We start from the raw sequence: 18,695 nt of genomic DNA, 5'->3' as shown, positions 1-18,695 counted from the left end.
CAAAACTAATGTTTTTGCCTGCTCAGTCTTTTCTTCTTCTCAGCAGGAACATCATTTTCAGAAAGTCATTTTATGTTTTGCAGAATCAGCATGATTTTGTCATATCAAGTTTTTTTTGCACATATAACTGGTACATTAGACAACGGGAACTGCTGCATCTAACATTTGTGCATTTTCAAAGACATTTGTCTTTACACGCGAGGAAGAATATTGGTATTATGGATAATTGGATTGATGATTGATTAATAGATAGGCAAAACAGAGTAGAAATTGTTCAGTTGATTGTAAGTTGTGATATTCTTAGAGGGTTAGCAAAGAGGAAGTTTCCACTGGTTCAACCTGAGTCAAGGATTCGGGGTAAGGAGGGGGCTATTTAGAACTGAGATGAATTGCACCAGGGGTCATTCAGGGGCATGAATTGTTGCCATTAACTACTATAAGGGCAACTGATGCTCAGTCATATTCAAGCCTGACATTATGAGATTTCTGGATGCAAACGGAATCAAAAGATATGGAGAGAAAGTAGAAATGTAATCCCATTGAATGGTAAATGAGGCTTAACAGGTTAAATGGCCTCCTTTTGTTCCTATTCCTGAAATCATTATGTCCTGTGATCTTCATGGTTTTGAAACCCAAGGTTAGTACCATCAAATCATTAAATTCAATTTTATTTATTCTGATCCTCTTTAAGGATTCCCAATGAAAACTATGTAAAACGATTTTCTTTGCTTATGAATAATTATCTGGATGCTTTTCTAAATACTGTTCAAATAATCAATGAAGATAAGTTTAAAATGTGAAATAACCGTGCAACCAATCCTGAAATTTTTTATTTTACACATGAACTTCCAGGGTCATTTGGTACTGAGGTATTTTTTACCACAATTCCTAAGAACTGGTTTAATCGTGGAAAAGTGCTTTTTAATGACTATATAACACACACAATGATCAGACTCTGAATTTTATAAATTAATAAAATGAACATGGAAAGTAACTTAAGGGATTCAGTTTTTATTTTCACAACCTTCTTGACTATCCATTCTCTCTCTGTTAAAGCAATGTCCAGTTCTCACATATCAAGTGGTCGAGCCACATAAGAGATTGGGGATGTAGACATACAACCCACACTCCCTCCCACTATATCTTTTCATCTTTAGCTCCATTCCAAGTTCACATGTAGCCTCAATTGATGAAAAAAACAGGCAAATTGCAGACACTATTTGACCAAGGCCGACAAGCAATGTTTTTCTGAAATTATTTTTGTTAGTGCTATAAGTATTTTCGAAACTGGAGAAGAGGTATATTTTTAAACACTGCAGTCGTAATACACTTCAATACAAAGATGCTGGATATTGTGATAAAATAAATCATGTCATTTCTGTGACTTTTTCTTTAATGATGGTAATGGATGACAAATGTATATGCTGCATAAGCCATAGTTTAATATCCTTCAGTTGAAATAATGTAACCATACAATTACTCTGTTCTTTCAAGCTTGCATTATGTAAGGTGATTACACTTTGAGCTGCACATTTCTACACTGGAGTAATGGTGATCGCTTTTATCACTAGTGTGGCAACATTTAGAAAAAAATCAATTAATTCCAACAAGAGTGTTGCACTCCATTAAACAGAGTTAGTTTTGAGATCACTTTCCTGACACCCACCGGTATAAATACAGTAAATAAGTTGAGAGGCATTAGCAACGTCGGAACTTTCAGCATTTTGAACAGCTTTTGAATGACCAAAAATAAATTATTTTACTAAATATACAATGAATCATAACTTATTCCACAATTCATTTATGATTGTTACTCAACCTATAACCATAAATTCATAACTATGAAAATACATATATTTGAAACACATGCCATGATGTCTTGATGCACTATGTATTTCATGCATTTTTATTGCATGCACAGGCACTTAAGCATAAAGCTATGGAAAATGGACAAAAAAATGTAATCAGACGCAAGCACTATTGAAACGCAAAGGTATTGTTCAAAGTACACAAAATAATCAAGTAATGAAATGGAAGGAAGTTTAAAAAAAAAATCAAGCTGCAAAATAATATCCTAAAAAAGACGTATTAGCATCTGAAACCACCTGCATTACTTCAGTGCTTGATCTGGGGGGGCTTCTCCAAGGGACAGTTGGGCCACCGGCATTAACCCAGGAATTGGAACGATCTAGTCCCTGAGCGGGTGAACGAAGCAAAGGGAAAAGCAAATCTTTAAGTATTTAGCTGGATATTCCCTAAATTCCTCCAAAAGCATGCAATTTACAAGGAAATTAACTTTGAAGAAGTCCATCGTAGATTAACCAGAGTAAAGATATATCTTTCTCCCACCCTTGTCATTAATTACTCAAGTTTTTCATTGTCTCTGTATCTCACCGCACTTGTGCATACGACAATAAACCAGACTTGACTTGACCATTTCTGGCGTATGATTCTACAAAAAAAGGGAAATCCTCCAGTTTACACACACACCCCCTTTATTTTGACCAGGGAAGTTAAAGGGAGTACAGTGCGAGATCAACAAAGCAGAATAACATATATGATCCTGCTCTGATGTCCATGCATATACACTTTTCAGTTTGGACCACTGATAATAATCAGCAGGAATGCACTGATTTTGACCCTCTTCCCCACAAAAAGTGACAAAAGGTTAATTAAATTTAACAAGAAGGAAATTCAGTACAGAATACCAATCAAATTTTCCAGATCTACATGCCCTGAAACTAGCCAACTGCTAACTACCTGACCCACTAGCGTAGATGTTTTCCAGATCTACATGCCCTGAAACTAGCCAACTGCTAACTACCTGACCCACTAGCGTAGATGTAAGAGAACTTCATAATTGAAATAAGCAGAAGAATGGACATTGGAACCAGTTCCGGGAGAGGTGGGACCAGTACAAACAGGACGATCTGCACCTGAGCTGGAATGGAACCAATGTCCTAGGGGGAGTGTTTGCTAGTGCTGCCGGGGAGGATTTAAACTAATGTGGCAGGGGGGTGGGAGCAGGAGCAGAGAGACAGAGGGGTGTAAAATGAGGGTAGAAGCAACAGGTAGCAAGGTGAAAAGTAAAAGTGGCAGGCAGACAAATCCAGGGCAAAAATCAAAAAGGGCCACTTTTCAACATAATTGTATAAGGGGTAAGAGAGTTGTAAAAGCAAGCCTGAAGGCTTTGTGTCTCAATGCAAGGAGTATACGTAATAAGGTGGATTAATTAAATGTGGAGATAGTTATTAATGATTATGATATAGTTGGGATTACGGAGACATGGCTCCAGGGTGACCAAGGCTGGGAGCTCAACATCCAGGGATATTCTATATTCAGGCGGGATAGACAGAAAGAAAAAGGAGGTGGGGTAGCGTTACTGGTTAGAGAGGAGATTAAAGCAGTGGAAAGGAAGGACATTAGCTTGGAGGAAGTGGAATCGGTATGGGTAGAGCTACGAAACACTAAGGGGCAGAAAACGCTAGTGGGAGTTGTGTACAGGTCACCTAACAGCAGTAGTGAGGTTGGGGATGGCATCAAGCAGGAAATTAGAGATGCGTGCACTAAAGGTGCAGCAGTTATAATAGGTGACTTCAATCTACATATAGATTGGGTGAACCAAACTGGCAGGGGTGCTGAGGAAGAGGATTTCTTGGAATGTTTGAGAGATGGTTTTCTAAACCAACATGTCGAGGAACCAACGAGAGAACAGGCCATTCTAGACTGGGTATTGAGTAATGAGGAAGGGTTAGTTAGCAGTCTTGTTGTGCGAGGCCCCTTGGGCAAGAGTGATCATAATATGGTAGAGTTCTTCATTAGGATGGAGAGTGACAAAGTCAATACAGAAACAAGTGTTCTGAACTTAAAGAAAGGTAACTTTGAGGGTATGAGGCGTGAATTGTCCAAGATAGACTAGCGATTGATGCTGAAAGGGTTGACGGTGGACATGCAATGGAAGGCATTTAAAGGTCGCATGGATGAACTACAACAAGTGTTCATCCCAGTTTGGCAAAAGAACAAACCAGGAAAGGTAGTGCATCCGTGGCTAACAAGGGAAATCAAGGATAGTATTAAAACAAAAGATGAAGCATACAGATTAGCCAGAAAAAGTAGCATACCAGAGGACTGGGAGAAATTCAGAGTCCAGCAGAGGAGGACAAAGGGCTTAATTAGGAAAGGGAAAATAGATTATGAGGGAAACTGGCAAGGAACATAAAAACTGACTGCAAAAGCTTTTATAGATGTGTCAAGAGAAAAGGATTAGTTAAGACAAATGTAGGTCCCTTGCAGTCGGAAACAAGTGAATTGATCATAGGGAACAAGGAGATAGCAGACCAATTGAACAAATACTTTGGTTCTGTCTTCACTAAGGAAGACATAAACCGTCTGCCGGAAATAGCGGGGGACCGGGGGTCTAATGAGATGGAGGAACTGAGGGAAATCCAGGTTAGTCGGGAAGTGGTGTTAGGTAAATTAAATGGATTAAAGGCAGATAAATCCCCAGGGCCAGATAGGCTGCATCCCAGAGTGCTTAAGGAAGTAGCCTCAGAAATAGTGGATGCATTAGTGATAATTTTTCAAAACTCTTTACATTGTGGAGTAGTTCCTGAGGACTGGAGGGTAGCTAATGTAACCCCACTTTTTAAAAAGGGAGGGAGAGAGAAAACGGGGAATTATAGACCAGTTAGCCTAACCTCGGTAGTGGGGAAAATGCTAGAGTCAGTTATTAAAGATATGATAGCATCACATTTGGAAAGTGGTGAAATCATCGGACAAAGTCAGCATGGATTTACCAAAGGCAAATCATGTCTGACGAATCTTATAGAATTTTTCGAGGATGTAACTAGTAGAGTGGATAAGGGAGAACCAGTCGATGTGTTATATCTGGACTTTCAGAAGGCCTTCGACAAGGTCCCACATAGGAGATTGGTGTACAAACTTAAAGCACACGGTATTGAGGGTTCAGTGTTGAGGTGGATAGAAAATTGGTTGGCGGACAGGAAGCAAAGAGTAGGAATAAACGGGTCCTTTTCGGAATGGCAGGCAGTGACTAGTGGGGTACCGCAAGGCTCAGTGCTGGGACCCCAGTTATTTACAGTGTATATTAACGATTTGGACGAGGGAATTGAATGCAACATCTCTAAGTTTGCGGATGACACGAAGCTGGGTGGCAGTGTTAGCTGCGAGGAGGATGCTAGGAGGCTGCAGAGTGACTTGGATAGATTAGGCGAGTGGGCAAATGCATGGCAGATGCAATATAGTGTGGATAAATGTGAGGTTATCCACTTTGGCGGCAAGAACAGGAAAGCAGAGTATTACCTGAATGGTGACCGATTGGGAGAAGGGGAGATGCAACGTGACCTGGGTGTCATGGTGCACCAGTCATTGAAAGCAAGCATGCAGGTGCAGCAGGCAGTGAAGAAATCGAATGGTATGTTGGCATTCATAGCAAGAGGATTTGAGTTTAGGAGCAGGGAGGTTCTGCTGCAGTTGTACAGGGCCTTGGTGAGACCGCACCTGGAGTATTGTGTGCAGTTTTGGTCTCCTAACCTGAGGAAAGACGTTCTTGCCTTAGAGGGAGTACAGAGAAGGTTCACCAGATTGATCCCTGGGATGGCGGAACTTTCATATGAGGAAAGACTGGATAGACTGGGCTTGTACTCGCTGGAATTTAGAAGACTGAGGGGGGATCTTATAGAAACATATAAAATTCTTAAGGGGTTGGAGAGGCTAGATGCGGGAAGATTGTTCCCGATGTTGGGGGAGTCCAGAACCAGCTTAAGGATAAGGGGGAAGTCTTTTAGGACCGAGATGAGAAAACATTTCTTCACACAAAGAGTGGTGAGTCTGTGGAATTCTCTGCCACAGAAGGTAGTTGAGGCCAGTTCATTGGCTATATTTAAGAGGGAGTTAGATGTGGCCCTTTTTGCTAAAGGGATCAGGGGGTATGGAGAGAAGGCAGGTACAGGCTACTGAGCTGGATGATCAGCCATGATCATATTGAATGGCGGTGCAGGCTCGAAGGGCCGAATGGCCTACTCCTGCACCTATTTTCTATGTTTCTATGAAATAGCAAAACACAACAGGAGCACCAGAAAAATGATTTTTTTTTGCAAAGCCTTTTAAGTATTTAAACATCTCCATTAAGTTAGATTAATACTGCAGATGGTTTTAACCATAGTTAAGAAGGTTAAAAATGCAAAATATATTTACTTAATCCAAATTTTGTAATTAGGGAGAACAGAAAAGTATGTCAAATACAAATTACTATTCATGGTGGAAATACAAGATAAAACAGAAAATGCTGGAAATACACAACAAATCAGGCAGCACTAACAGAGCTAACATTTCATGTTGATCTCCTCCCTATCACACATCTCCCTTTCATCTTCTCTGCAACTTAAATCTTGTTTCATTTTTATATTTTTTCCCCCAGATCGGATGGGAGTTTGTTGACCTGAATGATTAAGTCTGTCCCAAAGATGGACACAAAATGGTGGAGTAACTCAGCGGGACAGGCAGCATCACTGGAGAGAAGGATTTTGGTGAAATTTCGCGTCGAGACCATTCTTAAGCGGGTGTAAACCAGCATCTGCAATTCTTTCCAATGCATAACACTGAAGAAAGGTCTCGATCTAAAACGTCACCCTTTCCTTCTCTCCAGGGGCTGCCTGCCCCGCTAAGTTATTCCAATATTTTGTGTCTATCTTCAATGTAAACCAGCATCTGCAGTTCCTTCCGACACCTTAAGTCTGTCCCAATCTCTCCACAGGTGCTGCTTGACCTATTGAGTATTTCCAGAATTACAGGATACAGAATTAAATATCCACGATATTTAAAAGGGTAACTTTATTGCCAACACACCTTCTAACTATTAATTTACTTTTACCACACTGGAAAGAACTCATCAAGTGAAATAATAATGAACTAATTCATTTTCAACACTACAAAATGTTTAACTCCTCTTAATACTTATCAATGTCTATGGAGAGAAAGAAACTATTACCTTGCTGCCAATAATTGTCCTTACTTCATCATCTGGTGAGGCTGGAGTACCTGAGATGTCCGGGTTGCTGTTGCTGAGACTCCTGGACCGACTGAGGCTCAGGCTGGCCAGCCTTGCTGCTGAACGGGCCATTGTAGCGTAATGCATAGATCCCCCCAACATACAGCCACCAGGCCCTGCCACAAGGATTCAAACATGAGCAATGTGTACAGATGCAAGCCCTGCCTAAATTCAGATGAACTGCAAGGTGGATTATTTAAATAGGCACATCAATATGCAGGGATACGGTTCACATGTAGGCAGAAAAAAATAATTTAACTTGGCATCATGTTCGGCAGAGACAGTGTGGGCCAAAGGCCTGTTCCTGGGCTGTACTGTTCTATGTTTTTTTTGCAACAAAGGTAAATATTTTGTGTGCTTCCTAATTACTTGCTTATTTACATGCTAACTTTCAGTGATTTGTTTACAAGGCCACCAGGTCCTTCCTTACACAAACGATTTTCAATCTCTCATCACTTGAAAATACTCTATTTTTTCAAATGGTACATTTTTCTATATACATTTTACACATTTCACACTTTTTTGTATTATATTTTATCTTCCATGCCTTTGCCTCCTCACTTATCTCATTTGCGGCCTCTTTGCATCCTCCCACCAAACAGCTTTGTATTATCAGCACATTAGGATATATTGCACCTTGTCCCTTAATCCAAATCATTGATATAGATGGTAAACAAAACAATTTCTAACATTGGTTCCTGTATCAGTTATAACTTTCAATTTATTCTGCCACTGTTTTCTGTCTATTAACCAATCCCCAATCCATATCAATATATTAATCCTAATGTTATTATATTAACCCTAATGGTATGTTATTAAAGGCCTTCTGAAAATCCATATACATATCAACTAGTTCATCCTTGTTTACTCTGTAAAAAATAAACTTCAAAATTAAGCCTGCAATTAGAAAAACAACCCTTCACAACTACCCTATGACTTCTTTCTCCAAGGCAATTTTGAATCCAATTGGCCAACTCACCTTAGATTCCATGCACTCTAACTGTACAGACTAGCCGACCATGAAGGACTTTGTCAAAGGCCTCGATAAAGTCCATATGGACAATGCCCACTGCCCTGCTCTCGTCAATCCTCTTGGCGACTTCTTCAAAAATATCTTATCAGCTTTGCGAGACTTGAATTCCCACGCATAAAGCCATACTTACTATCGCTAATCAGCCCGTGCCTATCTAAATGCTGGTAGATCCCGTCTCTAAGAAGCCCCTCAAATAACCTTTGCACCATTTACATCAGATTCATTAGCCTATAGTTCCCTCGCTTGTCCTTGCTGGGCTTCTTAAATAACAGTCCAACATTAGCCAACCTGCAGTCTTCCAGAACTTCACCCCTGGCTAAAGATGATGCAAATATCTCTGCAAGGGCCTCTGCAACTTCCTCCCTAGTTCCCACAATATCCGTGATGGTCTAGTGATAGGACCCTCTATATGTTGATTAAGGAAGCTTTCTTGGACACATTTAACAAGTTCCACGCAATCACAACCCTTTACACAGTCAATGTTAGAGATGTCGAAATCAATATTCACTCTGCAGAACCTTACTCCTTTCCCAACCCATGTTGTTCGTAAAGATGTACACAACGACTTCTGGCTGCTCACCCTCCAACTTGAGAATGTTCTGCAACTGCTCCTAAACTTCATGGACTCTGGCACCATGAAAATGAACATTCCATGCTTGTTTCTAGATTCTGGCAAAATCTATTTACAGTGGATGCCATTGTCTTAAAAGACGGTTATGCCATGTTTACATGACAATGGTGCACCATTCTGCCGTTTTGCATTGTCATTGTATTAATCTTTACTGTATATATGCTGTTTACTCTTTGAGCTTCATGTGAGCAAGGAATTTCATTGTAGACGGGTGTATATTTTAATAAACTAATCTGAATTTAAGTCGCGGAATTTGAAGAAAGAGAGATTTTACTCTTGACCTGGCGACGCCGGGGTTGACTCTGTGCTTGGAAGACGGAAAACATAGTAAATGTAGGATGCCAACAAATTGTTTCTGCCGTGCTGGTCCTGGCTGGTTTCTAAATTCTTGTGCAATCTGTTCACAATGGATGTCATTGCCTCAAAAGATGGTTGTCCCATGTTTACTGAAAGAAAAAAATTGGCATACAATAGTTTACAATCACTAAGTTGCAATTTAATCTTTAGTTTGTCAGGCAAAGTCAGGGAGGGAGTGGAATAGAGAAATAAAGTGGTTGACACAGGGACCTCTGTCTCCCTTGCAGTGAACTTGTCCTTCTTCCAATCTCATGTTCTGTACTCAGTGTTCACAATGTGATCTCCTCCACAGTGGAGAAACTAAACACTCTTTGGGTAACTACTCTGCAAGGCACCTGTTGCCCACCATTATAATTCTGCATCCCATGCTCACTCTGATCTGCCTGTGGCCTCCTGCAGTGACGTCCAATGTAAGCAGGAACAGTATCTCGGTTTCCAACTGAGTACATTATAGGCTTTGGACCCAATGATGATTCTATAATTCATATAACTTGCTTTCTCCATCTGTATCAAAATGGGCCATTTGTGTTTTGTTATTCATTTGTAACATTAGCTCACCTTTTCTCCCCCAACTGACCTGCTGGGTGCATCCTACGGCTCTGCATTTCATATCTTTTTGTCTACCGTTGTCTCTATTCCCACTCTCTAATGCCCTCATCTCAGATTTTGTTCCTTGTTTTTCCCTCTTGAACTGCCTCCATTACCCATTGACCAAATTACCTCTACATCTTGTCCCAATAGCAACCGTTTCTTGTACTATCAAAGATATTCTCATGTTTCCCTTCCCCACCTTCTCTGTAATTTAGAAGTGAATAAGCATGATCCATGCTTCAGATCTTTGTTGTGTTATCTGATGATCCATCACAAAGAAGATATTTCTATCTCCATACACAGGCTGCCTCTGGCCCCTTTAAACCTCTAATGTATTTTAGGTTATCCACTGACACAACTATTCCAATTACATTATGGCTTATCTTATACCTTCCCTAAATGCATTATGAACTTTAATCTCTTTCACCCAAACCACACCATGCTCCAGAAATATTTTTTAATTTGTCCATATAAATTTCCCTACTTGTAATAAGCTTTTTGACATTTGTCCTGCAGGCACTGGTTTGTGTTGATGCCCACACACAAACACTTCATGCCAGAGGCTTTAATGGTATCCAATCTTGAATATTAGGTATTAACGAGCTATTAGAATAACATCCATTCAAACATAAGCACATGCCCCTCCCATCAGTGGTGTTTGTTTTGTGACCAAAACAGAAGTCCAAAACATTTATCCTTCTGCTTGCCTTATTCCAACTGTAGTAAACCTAATACTGATATGGCCAGGATATCTAAGCCAGTGTACAACTAGGATCAAATCTATTCTATGCATTTGGGAGTTTTGTGCACTGCCGACAAATATTCATGGTTAAATAAGAAAATACATTTGCCTTCTAAGACAGTTGAATCATGTATTCAGCATTTTTGCCAATAATGTGTCCTCCAGACCTATTCAACACTTAAAGCAGAGTTTTCTGTAAATTCACTCTGTACTAGTAAACAGAAGGGTAAACTCACAATTAACCCTCAATAAGAATCCAAACAAACATAAATGGACATACCAATCTGTCCGGCAATTACTGGAGGCCTCACAATCAACAAGGCAAGCTTGTCAAGTAGTTGATGGAGGAATCGAACCACCGATTCCAGTTGAGCTGAACTCAACGATGCTATACTGCTCTTCAACTCATTCTCCAAGTCAATCTCCAGAATTCTTAGATCTCCAATCCGCACAGGAAAAGAATGCTCCTCCAGGGCATGGACCAGAGAAAAGAACTTGTCAAGGGAGGAATCCTGCAACAGACAATAAATTCATATATATATATTTTTTAAGTTAGTCCTTTAAAATAAAATATCTCTAATATTTCAGCTTTTGTGGAAACAAGAAACTCCAGATGCTGGTTTACCAAGGAAAGTTACAAAATGAAAGAGTGATTCAGCAGGTCAGGTAGCATCTCTGGAGAACATGGATAGGTGACATTTCAGGTCTGGTCCCTTCATTAAACTGATTGAAGGGATGGTGTGAAAAAAAGCAAGAAGAGTGAACTGGCAAGAGGACCAAGCATGGCAGGTCATAGGTGAACACAAGCAAGGTTTTTTTTAGCTGTTATTCTTTGCTCAATCCTGTGTGTTCAGTGAGTGATACAAATCCAATACAATTTTTCCAAGATTAAGATCCGACTAAGAATTTTTCGCGAACCATTGATTGCCAACAAAAGAAAGCCAAACCACATTTCTGTTAAAATAATAGTGCCATCTTCCCCCCTCCTCCCCCCCAGCCAAAGGTCAACTGGATCAGCCATACAAATTGCTATAGATGCTTAATCCAGTTACAAACTCAGCATTCTATCGCTAATAGCTTCTTCTGCCTCGTCAAACCTTCCCTTTCACTTGCAAGGTACAAATCAAGAGTATAATGACTCAATGAGTACAGCTGCATCTACATTCAAGAAGCTTGATTCAGGCCAGGACAATGTAAACAACTTAAACGGCATCACATCCACCAGTTAAAACGTTCACTGTACCAGTAATGTACCAGCAGTGCATTGCGAAGTGAGTTCCTCCACAATACCTCTCAAACCCACAATGCCCACTACCCGCCAAGATTAGGGCAAAGACAAATACAAAAAGCTGGAGTAAATCAGCATCTCTGGAGATAAGGAATAGGTGACGTTTCAGGTTGAGACCCTTCTTCAGACTGAGAGTCAGGGGAAAGGGGAATTGGGGGGGGGGAACCACCCTTTCCCAGATCTTTATTCACAAAGTGCTGGAGTAACTCAGCAGGTCGGGCAGCATCTCGGGAGAGAAGGAATTCCTTCTCTCCCGAGATGCTGCCCGACCTGCTGAGTTACTCCAGCACTTTGTGAATAAATACCTTCGATTTGTACCAGCATCTGCAGTTATTTTCTTATACTTTCCCAGATCTTGGTCACTATAATCCTTACACGGATATATATTGCTCATCCTTCATTCCCACGGAGTCAGTATCCCAGTGGTCAAACCAAACAGCAATGACAGAGAGGCTTCATGGTGTAGGACCGTACATGGTGTAGGTTCCAGAAATGGGGTGAACTAAGGAGGAACAAAAACACTGACCTGGCCAGTAATACACATATGCTGAAAGTGAGAAATAGACAAACTTGGTGGATCGATGTTACATGGAGTCTCTGATCTGATGGACTAACACATGTTCATCTAATCACTTTCTGGACATGTTTTTGTATCTTTGTGTTTTTGGTAAGAACTCCATAAACCACAGGCAATTCTGGATACTCTGTCAAAAGTTTATCTCCAAAGTAAACAAAATGTGCCTCACTTCTTATTTTCCATGCACCCATGTACAGAAAATAATATTATCTTTTTTTTTCATTACCTCTGACGATATCACCTTTAATGAGACTCCTCTGGTCCAAAATAAATTATATGAGATGAAACATAAATCATTTAGGCATAACTCGATCCTTGGGGCACAATGCAGAACATGGAAAGAATCTCACTTTACAATTAAGTGCAAATCAAATTCAGTTTTGTTCTCACCTGGGTGTGAATGGAAGATACAGCAACCACCTCCACATTGAATACACCCTTATGATTATCCACCCATTTCATTCCAGGCAATGGTACCTAAAAAAGTTGCAAACTCTTACATATTAATACATCTAACATGAATCCGAATGGCTCATTTGTCAAATACAATATTCATCTATATACTAAAACTCTCGTTTGTTTGTTCCTGAATTACAGCCAAAACGGTACACGATAGCGTGACAATTTTGGCCCATCTTAAGCACCATCGTCCCTTTGGTGCTAATAGAAGTTTAATTGAAATCGTTGTTATATTTTTTAAAGTTTAAATCTATCTCCTAGGGAGGGAGGGGGGGAGAGAGGGAGGGGGGAAGAGGGAGGGTAAGAGGGGTTGAGGGGGTGGAGTGGGGGGGAGAGGAAGGGGGGAGGGCAGGGGGGGAGGGCAGGAGGGGGGAGGGGGAGGGAGGAGAGGGGGAGAGAGGGGGAAGAGGCGGGGAGAGGGGGAGGGAAGAGAGGGAAGGAGAGGGGGCGAGGGGGAGAGGGAAGGAGGGAGGGTGGAAGGAGGGAGGGTGGAGGGTGGAAGGGGGGAGTGGGGGTGAGAGGGGAGGGGGAGGGGGAGGGGGGGAGGAAAGGGTGCCGCACCATTGCAGGAGAGGTTTGGGACCAACTGTTCCACTTGGTCTAGTGTTTCATAAAGTTTAAACTTCAATTAAAAAGTTAACACACAGATGGAATTTATTTTCAACCAGTGACTATGAGAGGGCCAATGGGGAGGGGGTGTGGGAGGGAGGAGGGGGAGGAGGGGAGCGGGAGGGGAGGAGGAGAGGGGGGAGGGGAAGGGAGGGGGAGGAGGGAGGGTGGAGGAGGGAGGGGGAGGGGAGAGGGAGGGGGCTCCCCAAGATGAAAGGACAAACAACCCAAGAACTGTATCTCCTTGTTTCCCTTTAAACTCCATGTTTATCGAACAGCAAATCTGAGCAAATGTGGTGCAGAGAGAATATAATCTAAATTAAGTATTAATTAAAGTAACTTACTTCTGGAGATAAAACTGAATAAGACTGTGGAGGCTTCTCAAGTGACACAGGAAGGCATAACTGACCAGTTTTCAGGCGACCATTCTGCAGCATTGGAATCCACTGAAATGGAGGGAAGAATAAGGAAAGATTACTGCCAACCTGTGTCTGGGCACAATTGTTTTTTTATGAGAGAAAGTGAGAATCTAAGTTATTTGCATGAACTATATTGCCCTGGGGAAACAGCTGGGACATCTGCGGCTCACTTCAGTAAACTGACGGAATGGAAAATGCACGAACTGAGAGAAATATGTTTCGATATCCCACATCTGCGGAAGGGTGTGGAAAGAATGAAGGGAATTTCTGTGATGGGGTGCAGACCAATAATGTAGCAGCATAATTACATTAAAAAACAGCAGAGACAGAATTTTAAATATAAAAAAAACAAATTTAAACAGGAAGGTACAGCAACATCTGTCAAAAGAGAAAAAAGGGTGGAGACCTGAAATTATTAAAATCAAAATTGAGTCTAGGGAGTTGCAAAATTTCCAAATGAAAAATGTGATGCTGCTCCCAATCTTACATTGGAATAATATAGGTTTGGAGCAGGTGTGACAGGCCAATGAAAGCTCTCATACTCTTGTGGACTGAATGGAGGTGTCTCCCAATCACCGTTTGGTTTTCACAGTGTGGAGGAGACCGTGTTGCAAGCACCAAATGCAATACACTGGGCGTGACATGAATTACCGCTTTATCAAGAAGAACTGTGTGGTTCACTGGATGGTGAGATAGAGGTAAAACGGTATATGTTGCATCTCCCGTGGTTGCCTGCATAACTGCAAAGCGAAGTGATTCAAGGAGATGGAAGAGCCAAAGAGGGACTCATTGGAAGCTTAAGGGGATGGAAGGAAAAAAAGTCTGGTGTTGAAATCCTGTAGAAGGTGATAGATTTATGGAGGGTAATCCACTTAATGTGGAGGCTGGCAGGGTGGAAGTTGAGGGCGAGGAAATCCTACACTTGTTCTGGCCGGGGCCAGCGTGGTGAGAACAGAACAGGGTAAATAGAGACACGGTAAGGACTCTGGCAAAGGGAAAGTCACAATGAAAGAAATGGATGATGCCTTAAAGGAAGTGTGGAGCAGATAAGAGTCATAGAGTAATACAGGGTGGAAACAGACCCTTGGGTCCAACTTGCCCACACCAACGGAGATGTAGAAACTGGGGGAATTCTAGAGGTGTAGAAACTGGGAGAATGAAAGGGAATTCTTAAAGGAAGCCGGTTGGAAAAATTTGTAAAGAAATATATGTGTTCATTTATTCCTTTAATGACAAAACAAAATGATCATGTCAGGCCAAAGAAAGTAGTTGAAAAACATTTAAATATCAACTCAATGGATTAGTGTTAAAGCTCTAAACTGCAGTCCTAAAATCTATGGAAAACCTCCTGGTTCTTCACCTTCCATCCCACACTCAATCGCAGCTGAGAGGCTGCCCATGCCATTATACGAGGTCTCAGTGACCCGGCTGGATGGCTGCCCACGCATGGACACCGGGTCCGGATGGGTTAGGTTCAATTGCAACAGCCACACATCATTTCTTGGCAATCGAATAGCTTGATTACACTCATTCCCCAAACTCACACACAATATAACATGACGGAACTTTTAAAGGCTCAGGGCATTGAGTAGAGAATTGGTGCGTCTTTTTGTTTAAAGATGCAGCATGGAAACAGACGCATTGGCCCACCAAGTCCACGATGACTATCGATCACCCGTCCACATTGGCTTTATGTTATCCCACTTTCTCATCCGCTCCCCACACATTAGGGGCAATTTACGGAGGCCAATTGCAAACCTACACATCTTTGGAGGGAATCCTCACGGTCACAGGGAGAATGCGAGAACTCCACATGGACAGCACCCGAGGTCAAGATTGAACGTTGGTCTCTGGTGGTGTGAGGCAGCAGTTCTGTCGGCTCTAATTTGCATAGGACATGTTCATTTCCTATATTCTCACTTTGAACATGTCATGATCACCACCGATAGACCAGAACAACAAAGTCAGAAAGTTAGATCATACCGTGTACCCGACTGGAGTTTCTAAGGGCGTGTTCTGCTTCTGCTGACAGCTGACGTGGTAGAAGGTAAAGAGCAAGTGATGGTGATCAGTCAGATAAGCAGGAAGTTTTATTTTAATCTCTTCATGAAAATCAGGGGATCTAACAAAATAAAAATACATGTAAAATACCACTCACTCACATTTAATACAATGTGAAAGATTATTAACCTACGGCAGTAAGCTTCACAATGGTTCCATTATTGTGTCAGTCCACACTTTCTCACAAGATATCTATGTGTAAATATCGTTGCCAAGTCTATTTTGGGTTAGTTTATCCCAGCTAGGCCCAAAAATGTATTATGCAGACCCAGGTTGGAAGTCAAAAGTTAGCATTACTGTTATGTTGTTCCTTGGAAAGTACACTTGTATTCACAAAAACAAGATAAGATTTGGCTGTGGAATCTTCCACATCTCTGCCAGCTGCGTATCACGAAAAGTTACACATCAAAATAACTAGTTATCTAAGCTGTTAAAAGTTTTTCACGATCTTCGACCTTTATCATAAATTAAACACTTCAGGAGGGAAGGAGAGAGAATTGCAAAAATAAATGCACCAAATGCTTTAAGTATTTAATTGTATGCGCACCATTTTTGCACACTCTTGAGCATTGATATACAATTCAAGTTTTACAAAGCAATGCAATGTTGTACTATCGTTATTCTGTCCAAGAGCCTGTTTTCCAAATACTGATGTAACAGAGCTTGCATATTACCAATTTGCAAACCTTCTCTCCACAATGGCACAGCGGTAGAGTTGCAACCTTACAGCAACAGAGACCCGGGTTCGATCCAAACCACGGGTGCTGTCAGTACGGAGTTTGTACGTTCTCCCTGGGACCACATGGGTTTAATCCAGTGCTCTGGTTTCTTCTCACACTTCAAAGATGTGCAGGTTTGTAGGTTAATTTGCTTCGGTAAAATTGTAAATTATCCCTCGTGTGTAGGACAGTGCCAGTGTATGGCGTGATCACTGGTTGGCGCGGACACAGTGGGCCGAAGGGCCTGTTTCTGCACTGTATCTCTAAAGTTTAAAGTAAAGCCAAACCATATCTTGTTTACATGAATACAATTGTACTTTCCAAGAAACTAAAAACTTATTCTGCACATTGGTGAGGCTGCATTTAGAGTAATGTCTTCAATTTTGGTCACCCTGCTATGGAAAGACTTTTGTTAAGGTAGAGCGCAAAGAATATTTACAAATCACCAAGATTTGAGGGCCTAAGGTATAGGGAGTGGTTGTGCAGGCTAGGACTTTATTCCTTGGAGCGCAGGGGGCCGAGGGGTGATCTTATAGAGGTGTACAAAATCATGAAGAAAAAAGATAGGGTGAATGCACAAAGTCTTTTACCTAGAGTAGGGGAATCAAGAACCAGAGGACATAGGTTTAATGTGAGAGGGGAAAGTTTTAATCAGAACCTGAGGGGTAATGTTTCACACACAGGGTGATGGGTATATTGAATAAGCTGTGCGGAGGTAGTTTAAGCAGTTACATTTAAAACATTAAAAAAGTCATTTAAAAGACACCTGGACAGGTATATGCATAGAAAAGGTTTAAACAGATATGGGCCAAAAGCAAGCAGGTGGGACTTTGTTGCTGGGACACGGGCAAGTGGAAGGAAGGACTTGTTTCCGTGCTGTATGATTCCTAAGGTTTCCATTAACGGATGCAGAATTGAAGAAACCATGCAAACATTTCTCAGAGTTTATTGAGAGCAGGGGAAGCCTCACGTTAAAGCACACTTCCAGAAATGGAACCTCTTTAAAAAAAAAAGAAACGAGCAGTCTATGTATTAGCATTTTGCAAAGATATATGGTCATGAAAAATTGGATAGAGAAGCTAAATGATTTCATCATCATTTGAACTCTAAAGCATGACATGTCATTGACCGCAGTTACATAAATCTCATTCACTTTCTGGTGGGCTGAAAGTACTGCTGATGAAATCTACAGAGGGTCACTTCACTGGTCAGCAATTTCACAGCCATGCCTACTCAATAACTGGTGCTTAAGTTTTGCCATTAACCATTTCTGAATATTTCAAACTGAAGGTAAAATAATTTCATAACTTTAATAAGTTTCCATAATTATATTTCACCCTTGATGACTATCATCAGAACGTTAGATTCCACGATATGAAGTAATTTACTGTTTTATGATACACTTTTGCGGGTCTTTATCAATGGGTTTACATGAAGCATCAACAAGCACGAAGGATGTAACAACGAAGTCCAATATTGACTTTGTCTAATATCCAGCCAATTGCATTTTTCAGCAGAGGTCAGCTATAAGGGGCGTAAACCTCGGCTGATTTTTTTCAACCATAGGCCAGAGTCTCATGAAAAAGGAATGGGTCAGGCACCATGTGCAGAGAGAATAAACAGGCAACGTTTTGGGTCAGGACCCTTCTTCAGACTGATTCCTCATGGCCAGGTGGTCATGACCAGGTGGTCATGACCAGTTCAAATATTTCGACCGTCTCCTGACCAATCATAGTGTAAATATACAAGATTTTACTGTGGTGTCACTTAGGTTCAAGAACAAAAGTGTGAACGAAATGAAGCTATCTAAATTAACACTTTCAGATTTTGGGAGGTCTTATGTAGCACTGGAAATAATTTCATACACTGAAGTAAACACACATTTTTAACTATTTTAGATAGCATAAAAATATGGTCAACCACAGAAGAAACACCCACAGTTTACCCTACAGAAAGACGAAATCTAACTTTGTTTGACTCAGACATGACAATGAAAAAATTGGGAAGAGGCCCATTTTGAACAACAATTCAAAATTGGGAAGAGACCCATTTTGAACAACATTTTGAACAACAATCTACTTCACCGTGCACTACAAAGAAACACAACAACAAAAAATGTAAAAAGAAATGTTGGATAAAA

General features: G+C 41.0%; 1 protein-coding gene across 12 annotated transcripts in view; it reads right to left on the bottom strand.

Moving 5' to 3' along the window:
• The window catches only part of dock7 (dedicator of cytokinesis 7), a 133,882-nt gene that overhangs the window by 57,889 nt on the left and 57,298 nt on the right, over positions 1 to 18,695 (bottom strand). For 6 of the 12 annotated variants that reach the window (XM_078407527.1, XM_078407528.1, XM_078407530.1 and 3 more), the window contains exons 17-23: positions 15,759 to 15,897; positions 13,701 to 13,802; positions 12,679 to 12,765; positions 10,704 to 10,935; positions 9,015 to 9,179; positions 7,010 to 7,185; positions 2,106 to 2,195 (exon numbers count right to left, since the gene is read on the bottom strand). In XM_078407527.1, coding sequence (XP_078263653.1) covers positions 2,106 to 2,195; positions 7,010 to 7,185; positions 9,015 to 9,179; positions 10,704 to 10,935; positions 12,679 to 12,765; positions 13,701 to 13,802; positions 15,759 to 15,897 — 991 coding nt within the window. The remainder of the gene's footprint in view (positions 1 to 2,105; positions 2,196 to 7,009; positions 7,186 to 9,014; positions 9,180 to 10,703; positions 10,936 to 12,678; positions 12,766 to 13,700; positions 13,803 to 15,758; positions 15,898 to 18,695) is intronic. The other 6 variants (XM_078407535.1, XM_078407536.1, XM_078407537.1 and 3 more) reach the window with 2 other exon arrangements.

The sequence above is a fragment of the Rhinoraja longicauda genome, chromosome 11, assembly GCF_053455715.1.
Source record: "Rhinoraja longicauda isolate Sanriku21f chromosome 11, sRhiLon1.1, whole genome shotgun sequence".
In the NCBI taxonomy this organism is placed as follows: domain Eukaryota; kingdom Metazoa; phylum Chordata; class Chondrichthyes; order Rajiformes; family Arhynchobatidae; genus Rhinoraja; species Rhinoraja longicauda.
Note: the sequence above shows the minus strand (reverse complement) of the source record. Positions and strands in the feature narration are given on the sequence as shown.